The sequence below is a fragment of the Macrobrachium nipponense genome, chromosome 49 (genome assembly GCF_015104395.2).
Source record: "Macrobrachium nipponense isolate FS-2020 chromosome 49, ASM1510439v2, whole genome shotgun sequence".
NCBI lineage: Eukaryota > Metazoa > Arthropoda > Malacostraca > Decapoda > Palaemonidae > Macrobrachium > Macrobrachium nipponense.
Genome location: NC_087224.1, coordinates 1,038,077 through 1,049,452, shown reverse-complemented (window position 1 = coordinate 1,049,452; position 11,376 = coordinate 1,038,077). Strand labels below are relative to the sequence as shown.

Sequence of the window (11,376 nt, the reverse complement as noted above, 5' to 3'; positions counted from 1 at the left end):
GAACTTTACTGGAACTGTATATATATGCTTAATATTACTCAAGCCCTTCAATGTCACGTAATATGGGAGTTGTTATTATTATTATTGATTATTATTATTATTATTATTATTATTATTATTATTATTATTATTATTATTATTATTCTTAGTCTATTAAGTAACTTAGGAAACTTTATACCCTTGAAAATTAATTCGTTGGAAGAGAGAAGAGATATTATTATTATTATTATTATTATTATTATTATTATTTATTATTATTATTATTATTATTATTATTATTATTAGTCTATTAAATAATTTTTTGGAAACTTTATATCCTTGAAATAATTCGTTGGAAGAGAGAGAGATATTATTATTATTATTATTTATTATTATTATTATTATTATTATTATTATTATTATTATTATTATTATTATTATTTATTTTTATTTTTTTTTTTTTTTTTTGCTCTATCACAGTCCTCCAATTCGACTGGGTGGTATTTATAGTGTGGGGTTCCGGGTGCATCCTGCTCCTTAGGAGTCCATCACTTTTCTTACTATGTGCGCCGTTTCTAAGGATCACACTCTTCTACATGAGTCCTGGAGCTACTTCAGCCTCTAGTTTTTCTAGATTCCTTTTCAGGGATCTTGGGATCGTGCCTAGTGCTCCTATGATTATGGGTACGATTTCCACTGGCATATCCCATATCCTTCTTATTTCTATTTTCAGATCTTGATACTTATCCATTTTTTTCCTTCTCTTCTCTTCAACTCTGGTGTCCCATGGTATTGCGACATCAATGAGTGATACTTTCTTCTTGACTTTGTCAATCAACGTCACGTCTGGTCTGTTTGCACGTATCACCCTATCCGTTCTGATACCATAGTCCCAGAGGATCTTTGCCTGATCGTTTTCTATCACTCCCTCAGGTTGGTGCTCGTACCACTTATTACTGCAAGGTAGCTGATGTTTCTTGCACAGGCTCCAGTGGAGGGCTTTTGCCACTGAATCTTGCCTCTTTTTGTACTGGTTCTGTGCAAGTGCCGGGCATTCACTTGCTATGTGGTTTATGGTTTCATTTTTCGTATTGCACTTCCTACATATTGGGAGAGATGTTATTTCCGTCTATCGTTCTTTGAACATATCTGGTTCTTAGGGCCTGATCTTGTGCCACTGTTATCATTCCTTCAGTTTCCTTCTTTAGCTCTCCCTCTGTAGCCATTGCCACGTGTCATCGCTGGCTAGTTCTTAGTCTGTCTCATGTATTGTCCGTGCATTGGTTTGTTGTGCCAGTCCTCTGTTCTGTCTGTCTTTCTCCTGTCCTCTGTATTTTCCTTTGGGGTGGGTCTTCGCCCTACTTTTATTATCCTTCCTTCTTCCCATGCACTTTTTAGCCACTCGTCTTCACTGGTTTTCAGATATTGCCCCAGTGCTCTATTTTCGATGTTGACGCAGTCCTCTATACTTAGTAGTCCTCTCCCTCCTTCCTTTCGTGTTATGTAATAGTCTGTTCCGTATTTGCTCTTGGGTGTAGTGCTTTGTGTATTGTCATATGTTCCCTGGTTTTCTGATCTATGGTGTGGAGTTCTGCCTTCGTCCATTCCACTATTCCTGTGCTGTATCTGATTACTGGCACTACCCATGTGTTTATGGCTTTTATCATATTTCCGCCATTGAGTTTTGACTTGAGTGTCGCCTTGAGTCTCTGCATATATTCTTTCCTGATCGTGTCCTTCATCTCTTGGTGTTTTATATCCCCTCCTTCCATTATTCCCAAGTATTTTTGTTTATCCTGTCTCATTTATGTGTTTGATGTTGCTCCCATCTGTAGCTTTATCCTTCAGTTCTCGTTACTTTGCCATTTTGTATGTTGACTAAGGCGCATTTTTCTATTCCAAACTCCATCCTGATGTCCCCAGATACAATCCTTACAGTCTGGATTAGGGTATCTATTTCCTTAGATGCTCTTACCATACAGCTTGATGTCGTCCATGAAACATCGATGGTTGATTCTGTTGTTCCTCTTTTCTTGAGTTGGTACCCGGCATCCATCTTCTGTAGTACTTTTGTCATGGGAATCATGGCTACTACGAAGAGTAGTGGGGACAGTGAGTCGCCCTGGAAGATCCCTCTCCTGAAATTAACCTCTGCTGCTAGTCTTATTCCAGAGCTTGTAAGTATTGTATCCAGTGCGCATTGTATTTTTGAGGAAGCTGATGGTGTTTTCCTCTGCCCCATATATTTTCAGGCATTCTATTAGCCATGTGTGTGGTATCATGTCGAAGGCTTTCTTATAGTCTATCCATGCCATGCTTAGGTTGGTTTCCTTCTCTATGTTCTTCATTACCATTTTGTCCGTATCAGGAGCTGGTCTTTTGTGCCCCTACACTTCCTTCTGCAGCCTTTCTGTTGTTGGGGGATGGTGTTTGTCTCCTCTAGGTAGTTGAATAGCCTTTCACTGATGATACCTGTTAGTAACTTCCACATTATTGGTAGGCAGGTGATAGGCCTGTAGTTACTGGCTATATTTCCCTTACTCTTGTCTTTTTGTACTAAGGATGTTCTTCCTGTGGTCATCCATTTGGTGCATGGTGATTTGAGATACAATGCTGGAGTTGTTTCCTGCTATTCGTGGGTGTAAGGTGCCTTGAAGTTTTTTGAGCCAGTATCCATGGACTTCATCGGGACCTGTGGCTTTCCAGTTTGGCATTTTCTTTAGTTGGTTATTATTATTATTATTATTATTATTATTATTATTATTATTATTATTATTATTATTATTATTAGTCTATTAAATAATTTTGGAAACTTTATAATATCCTTGAAAATAATTCATTGGAAAAGAGAGAGAGATATTATTATTATTATTATTATTATTATTATTATTATTATTATTATTATTATTATTATTATTATTATTTATTTATTTGCTCTATCACAGTCCTCCAATTCGACTGGGTGGTATTTATAGTGTGGGGTTCCGGGTTGCATCCTGCCTCCTTAGGAGTCCATCACTTTTCTTACTATGTGCGCCGTTTCTAGGATCACACTCTTCTGCATGAGTCCTGGAGCCACTTCAGCCTCTAGTTTTTCTAGATTCCTTTTCAGGGATCTTGGGATCGTGCCTAGTGCTCCTATGATAATGGGTACAATTTCCACTGGCATATCCCATATACTTCTTATTTCTATTTTCAGATCTTGTTACTTATCCATTTTTTCCTCTCTTTCTCTTCAACTCTGTTGTCCAATGGTATTGCGACATCAATGAGTGATACTTTCTTCTTGATTTTGTCAATCAACGTCACGTCTGGTCTATTTGCACGCATCACCCTATCTGTTTCTGATACCATAGTCCCAGAGGATCTTTGCCTGATCGTTTTCTATCACTCCTTCAGGTTGGTGCTCGTACCACTTATTACTGCAAGGTAGGTGATGTTTCTTGCACAGGCTCCAGTGGTGGGCTTTTGCCACTGAATCATGCCTCTTTTTGTACTGGTTCTGTGCAAGTGCCGGACATTCGCTTGCTATGTGGTTTATGGTTTCATTTTTCGTATTGCACTTTCTACATATGGGAGAGATGTTATTTCCGTCTATCGTTCTTTGAACAAATCTGGTTATTAGGGGCTGATCTTGTGCCGCTGTTATCATTCCATCAGTTTCCTTCTTGAGCTCTCCCCTCTGTAGCCATTGCCATGTGTCATCGCTGGCTAGTTTTTTAGTCTGTCTCATGCATTGTCCGTGCATCGGTTTGTTGTGCCAGTCCTCTGTTCTATTTGTCATTCTCCTGTCTCTGTATATTTCTTTGTCTTCGTCTACTTTTATTAGTCTTCCATGCACTCTTTAGCCACTTGTCTTCACTGGTTTTCAGATATTGCCCCAGTGCTCTGTTCTCGATGTTGACGCAGTCCTCTATACTTAGTTGCCCTCTCCCTCCTTCCTTTCGTGTTATGTATAGTCTGTCCGTACTTGCTCTTGGGTGTAGTGCTTTGTGTATTGTCATATGTTCCCTGGTTTTTTGATCTATGGTGCGGAGTTCTGCCTTCGTCCATTCCACTATTCCTGTGCTGTATCTGATTACTGGCACTGCCCATGTGTTTATGACTTTTATCATATTTTCGGCGTTGAGTTTTGACTTGAGTATCGCCTTGAGTCTCTGCATATATTCTTTCCTGATCGTGTCCTTCATCTCTTGGTGTTTTATATCCCCTCCTTCCATTATTCCCAGGTATTTGTATCTAGTCTCATCTAGGTGGGTTTGATGTTGCTCCCAACTGGTAGCTTTATCCTTCAGTTTCTTGTTACTTTGTCCCTTTTGTACGTTGACTAAGCGCATTTTTCTATTCCAAACTCCATCCTGATGTCCCCAGATACAATCCTTACAGTCTGGATTAGGGTATCTATTTCCTTGATGCTCTTACCATACAGCTTGATGTCGTCCTTGAACATCAGATGGTTAATTCTGTTGCTCTTTTTCTTGAGTTGGTACCCGGCATCCATCTTCTGTAGTACTTTTGTCATGGGAATCATGGCTACTACGAAGAGTAGTGGGGACGGCCAGTGAGTCTCCCTGGAAATCCCTCTCCTGATATTAACCTCTGCTAGTCTTATTCCAGAGCTTGTAAGTATTGTATTCCAGTTGCGCATTGTATTTTTGAGGAAGCTGATGGTGTTTTCCTCTGCCCCATATATTTTCAGGCATTCTATTAGCCATGTGTGTGGTATCATGTCGAAGGCTTTCTTATAGTCTATCCATGCCATGCTAGGTTGGTTTTCCTTCTCCTACTGTTCTTCATTACCATTTTGTCTATCAGGAGCCGGTCTTTTGTGCCCCTACACTTCCTTCTGTAGCCTTTCTGTTGGTGGGGGATGGTGTTTGTCTCCTCAGGTAGTTGTATAGCCTTTCACTGATGATACCTCTTAGTAGCTTCCACTATCTATTGGTAGGCAGGTGATAGGCCTGTAGTTACTGGCTATATTTCCCTTACTCTTGTCTTTTTGTACTAAGGATGTTCTTCCTGTGGTCATCCATTTGGGTGCATGGTGATTCGAGATACAATGCTGGAGTTGTTCTGCTATTCGTGGGTGTAGGGCCTTGAAGTTTTTGAGCCAGTATCCATGGACTTCATCGGGACCTGGGGCTTTCCATTTTGGCATTTTCTTTAGTTGGTGTCTGACTGTGTCTGTCGTGATCTCTGTGAATCTTTGTTTTATTCTCCCTGTTTCTTCTTCCTTGACTTCCTGGAGCCATGTTGCATGTTTGTTGTGTGATACCGGATTGCTCCATATGTTTTCCCACAGTCTCTTACTTGGTTCGGCTTCAGGAATTTCTTGGTGGTTGCCTTCCCCTCTTAGTTGGCTGTATAGTCTTTTCTGGTTAGTTCCGAATAGTTTGTTCTGTTGGTATCCCTTATTCCTGTTCATGTACCGTTGGATCTGATGTGCTTTGGCCTTAAGCCTCTGTTTTACATCTTCTATTGTGTTGTTTAGTCCCCTCTCTTGTACTTTATATTTGTCGTTTAGTTCCTCCCTTGTTTTCTTGCTTCTTGGCCTTTTTTCTGCCATCTCTTTCAGTTTACTCAAGTCAGATCTCATCACCATGATTTGCTTTTCCAGGCGCCTTTTCCAAGGAGGTTGCTGTTTTGGTTTCTGTTGGGTTGGTTGTGCTGGTGGTGTTGGTGTTCGTATCCCCATCAGCTCTGCTACTAATCTTGCTCCTGCATATGCCAAGTTATTTGTTTCTGTGATACTGGTGGTGTGTATTATGCCCATTATTTCATTGACGTCACTTGTTTTCTCCCTTAATTTCTTGGCGTTGTAGGCTTTCATGGAGGGGATCTTTGTTCTCTCTATCTGGCTCCATCCATTGTCTAATCTTTTCTACCCATTTCGTCCTCTCTGTTACTTCGTCGGTGTTTCTTCGTGTGTCGTTGTTTGATACCTCATCAATCCTGTCGTCTTCTGTGGCATCGTCTCACAGTTCGTCTTCGTGTAATTCGTTGTCGTGTGACATTTCCCTTTCCAGTTCTTCTCTTTCTGTTGGGGAGAGCCAGTTCTTTTTCTTTATGTTCCTTACTTGGTCTGCCAGCCTCTGCTCTGTTCTGTTTGGGGGGTGTTATTCCTCTCATTCCAGATGTTGACCAACCTCCTATATCCTCTCTCCGTCGGGTTGCTTCTGATGTAGCATCTCCATATTTCGTTATTTTCTTCTACGTCCATTTCTTCCTTTGGTTTGCTTCTGTAGCTCCAATCTCAGGCTGTTGGTTACTGTCGTTGTGGTGATCAGTTGCTGGATGACGACCTCCAAGTACCTGACCGTCTTCCCCTTCAATTGGGTTGAATACCTGTGTTACGGACTATGGGATCTCAGAGACAATGTTACGGTGTCGAAATATCCTGGAAAGGGTTCGACACAATGTTACGGCCTCTGAGAGAGGTCCGCTTCAGGTTCGATATAAAATAATAAAAAAAATATATATATATCAACCCAAACAGTTGAAACTGGGGATACGAATATAGAAAGAAAACACAACAACAGCAAAGGTTTATTTACAAGCTTTTTTTTTTTTTACTAACAAAGGTAAATGCAGAATGGTATCTCCTATTTACATAAAACGATAGAATCTTACACTGCATGAACTGGGGGAACAGTGACAAAATTCAAATACTTGCGGGCCAGTTTAGTGACTCGAAGCAGTGGCTTCACAAAAGGAGAACGGCGAAAGCGGACGTCCTCTTGACTCCGTATTGCAGTAACTAGTCTAATCGTAAGGCAGGAAATTCCCCCCTTTTCTTCTCCAAAGTCTGTTCAACGTAGAGACAACTCGGCCGTCCACACCTGAAGACGACTAGACCAATATCCAACCAACTCTCGAACAACTCTTCTTTTGATTGATACTTCGTTGGTTCCTCCGTCTCTAGTTTCTCTCTGACGATCACTGCTGCTGATCTCTCACTGATAATCTGATCTGTGGCTCTGTGACTAACTGGTGATCTCTCTCTTTTACGATCTCTTCCTTCTACGATCACTGCTCTCCAAAGTTCGTTCGTCGTATTTATACGGCACTCTGGCGGCGGAGCCTACGGCGAACGTCACCGACTCCAGGGATTTCTAGAACTTCTTAGATGAATCTAGACGAGGTATTGCATCAGAAATCGCGGCGTTTCTCACGTCCCGACGAGATCCACAACACTCCTGCCGATTCTAGAACAGCCGCGAGGAAAAGACGCCTCCAACACGGGCTGCGAAAACCTCCTTACTGCCAAACTTCTCGAAAATGCGTTCTCCTTTCCTTTATCTTCCTTTGCTATGAAGCAATTACCATCACAACCTGGCTGCCGGACGAAGCTCCTTTGTTGCCAGAGGTTCCATTTACGTCGTTGTCGTTTATTCCTTCATTTCTTTCCATCATTGCTGAGTTTTGCTATTTAACCCATAGCTGGACCATACCCCATCAGGGATAGGTACTCATTTACAGCTGAGTAGACTGAGGAAATTATGGTAATAATAATAATAATAATAATAATAATAATAATAAATAAAATTAATAATCATAATAAATAATAATAATAATAATAATAGTAATCATAATAATAATAATAATAATAATTTAATTAATTATTATTTTTATTTTATTATTTTATTATTATTATTATTATTATTATTATTAATTATTATTATTAGTTAATTTATTATTATATTATCATTATCATCATATTATTATATTATTATTTTATATTGAAAGATATTGCTGCATCAGCTGCATTCAACTTGTAAATAGCTGATGCAGCAATATCTTTCAATAAAACTTGTTTGAAAGAGGGTCTCCTTCCAATATATTATTATTATTATTATTATTATTAGTCCATTAAGTAACGTAGGAAACTTTATAGCCTTAAAAATAATTTAGTTGAAAGAGAGAGAGAGATATTATTATTATTATTATTATTATTATTATTATTATTATTATTATTATTATTATTATTATTATTATTACTAAGTAACTCAGGAAACTTTATAGCCTTAAAAATAATTTCGTTGCAAGAGAGAGAGAGAGAGAGAGAGAGAGCGGAGATGGAGAGAGAGAGAGAGAGAAAGAGAGATACTTACAATTACTTGGTATATATAACGTGTTGAATCACAAATCAAGCCCATTCACAATTGTGTGTATATATATATATATATATATATATATATATATATATATATATATATATATATTATATATATAAATATAATAATTATATATCTAAAGAGGTGAAAAGAGGGGGAATGGCTAATAATATGTTTCGTTTGTACGCGTATCACAGGCCTACTGGTTCAGGGTACTTGTGGAAGACGCATTCTTTGTGCAAAAGAGAGAAAAAGTGGTTGCTCCAAGTGCGGGAGAAAACGCCCATCGAAAAGGTAAGACACGTTCTATAAAAAACTTAGAAAAAACTGTTACCTTTGGAAAAGAGAGAGAAGTGTGGAAATATTCTCTTTACGTAAATACTTTGAAAAGAGTGACGTGGGGTGTGCATATAACTATTATCTTTATTACAGATGGGTCCGATTCCATGGTTGATTAGGAACGGGATTCTCTAACTGACTAATATTAGACAATGTGACTTTTTGGGGTTTGAGAGTTGTAACCTTAGTCCGGAGGGTAGAATGTTATCTTATTGGTTTCTTTATGGGGTAGCTTGGGTGTTTATGCCATTATGACTTGTTAATCATTTTGTTCTTTGTTATAACCAATTGCTTTGGGAAATAAATGATATTTTTTATATTTACGCACCAGTCTTAATAAGCCTCGTGACATCTTACAGACAGGGCACCGTTGGCAACAGGTAAGAGTTCCCAGTTTGTGTAGTTTAGGTAATAAGGGGGGGGCTAACATATATATATATATATATATATATATATATATATATATATATAGGTATATATATATATATATATATATATATATATCTATATATATATATATATATATACTAATTTAATTAAAGGAACAAAGTGTATATAGCAAAAAACATTGCTAGTCAGATATTGATAAAAAAAATTTATAGAATATACTGGTGTTCATAGAATTACCAGACTAAATAAATATAAAGCAATCAATCATATAAAGTAATATATAGTTCTTTTACTTCAAAACGAAGAAACGTTACCGATACTTTCATTTGAGAAAGTGGAAGTTAGACCTGAATTTTTTAAGTTCCCCAAATATAATTTCATTTGGCCCTGAAATCAACAAAGCCCAAAATAAAAGGTAATCCATCAACGAGCAGGAAGGATGGCCTGATAAAACAGGACCAGAAACCCAAAGGAAATCGTAAGGAAAAAAGAGAAAGACAGAAAAAAAGAAAAAAATAGAAAATGAATAGATCTGACATTATCCATCGGGCCAGGTGGGTAAGAGAGTGCACGTGGGCGGGCTTACGTGTGTACTTACGATGAATCTGAGCGAAGGGACACGCAGAGGAATCCAAGAATGATGGGGGTTCTGGGATGGGGGAGGGGGGATGGGGGAGGGGTCTGTAGAATGAGGAGGAAGGGTGGGGGTGGGGGAGTATGAGGGGGCATAGGAGGAGGGAGGGAGAGGAAAGGCGTCGAGGGGGGATGAGAGTAGGAAGGAGGTTTAGTAAGAGAGGAGGCATTGTGAGTTCTTTTGTTTTCTTTGTCCCGAGAAGTGGTTTGAGGAGCTTTCCTTTCCCCCTTCCCCTTCTTCCTATCGTCTCTAGAAGTAGGTGGAGGTTTAGGAGGAGGAGGTGGAGGAGTAGAAAGGGGACTAAGGAGATGCAGAAGACGCATCAGGAAGGAGGAAGAATAGGTAAGGAAGGCGAGGAATAATTGACGAAGACAGAGGAACAGATTGAGAGAGAGAGAGAGAGAGAGAGAGAGAGAGAGAGAAGGCGAGTGGCGATTATAACTTGATAGGCTGCGTCTCGACCCTCCATACAGCGAGGCCTTCAAAAGAGCAGTTGTGGGGTTGAGAGAGAGAGGGAGAGAGAGAGAGAGAGAGAGAGAGAGAGAGAGAGAGAAGAATTGTGAGGATAGTTATATTTTTTCTTTTTAGATTTTTTCTTATGTTTCCTGCATAATATTTCGAGTTATTATATATATATATATATATATATATATATATATATATATATATATATATATGATATATATATATATATACACATACCTTTCTTAGAACCCACACTAAATACAGACATACAGAAAACAAACCAATACATCACAGAGTCCCATACTGTCACCTCCGTTCATTCAAACACTCGACAACTAACCCCCTCCCCCTCCACCCCCCTTACCTGTCGAAATCAACCGTATCTAAGCAGACAGTTCGGACAGTTCACCTGTCACCTATCCATAGGAACCGTCCCGTTGATTAGGGGTGTCTGTAGGGGGACACTGAAATTGTAGGTGTGGAATATTAGATTGGATTGTGTTTTGGAGGTGTTTTTACACACACACACACACATTTATATATATATATATATATATATATATATATATATATATGATATATATATAGTAGATTTTACACAGATAATAGGTAGGATATATATATAGAATACTATATATATATATATATATATATATAAAACACCGATATAAACTAATATATAACTATTATACTATATTATATATATATCAAGATATATATATTATATATATATATATATATATATATATATATTATATATATATATATATATGTTTAGACACATCTGAATACTGAGAAAAAAGAAAAAACAGTTAAACTAGACGAAATATTCAACTTATCGCGAACATTATAACAAATCTCAAAACGTATGCGATCATTTGGACCCAATTCTGCATTCTGCAGTTGCATGCACACGCATTTCATCAACAGAGCCTATTGAGTCATGCTTGAATTAGAGATATGTAAAAAGAATTGCAGTATTTTTTTAACATGTTTTTTCAAATCGCTCACATTGAGAACAAATCTCTGCATTCGGAGTGATTAGGAAACTGCAGCCGAGCTTAAAAATTGTCGTTTTCTATGTATTTTTCGATGCTTTTCGTTGCAATTCTGTATTCCAGGTCATACTAGAGATTTTGTAATGGATTCTGGAATGCTGTAAGTATCTGAGATAAAAATAAAATAAAAACTGAGACATGTGTTAGTAACAACTGATATATTTATTACAAATAGATATATCAGTGCTTATCAATTATCTAAAATTAGTCACCATTACAAATATAACTTCCAAAATCGTAAATTCCATTTGTTTTATACTTAAACGAAATCCAAAAGTATTCAAGGATTTTCAAAACCTCTGGACTTAACAATGATTGGGAAGTGGGGCCTCCAATACTTGGTCACTTCGTAGTGGACCTTTAGCTTTGGTGCGAACCACTGAACTGTCTCTTTAAA

The 11,376-nt window shown here is 37.9% G+C and overlaps 1 protein-coding gene across 1 annotated transcript in view; it reads right to left on the bottom strand.

The window, feature by feature from the left end:
• Nucleotides 1-9,779, bottom strand: part of LOC135205176 (uncharacterized) — a 17,187-nt gene extending 7,408 nt beyond the window's left edge. Inside the window, exon 1 of the mRNA XM_064235540.1 lies at nt 9,421-9,779. Within this exon, the coding sequence (XP_064091610.1) occupies nt 9,421-9,779 (359 nt within the window). The remainder of the gene's footprint in view (nt 1-9,420) is intronic.
• Nucleotides 9,780-11,376: the final 1,597 nt, after the last annotated feature.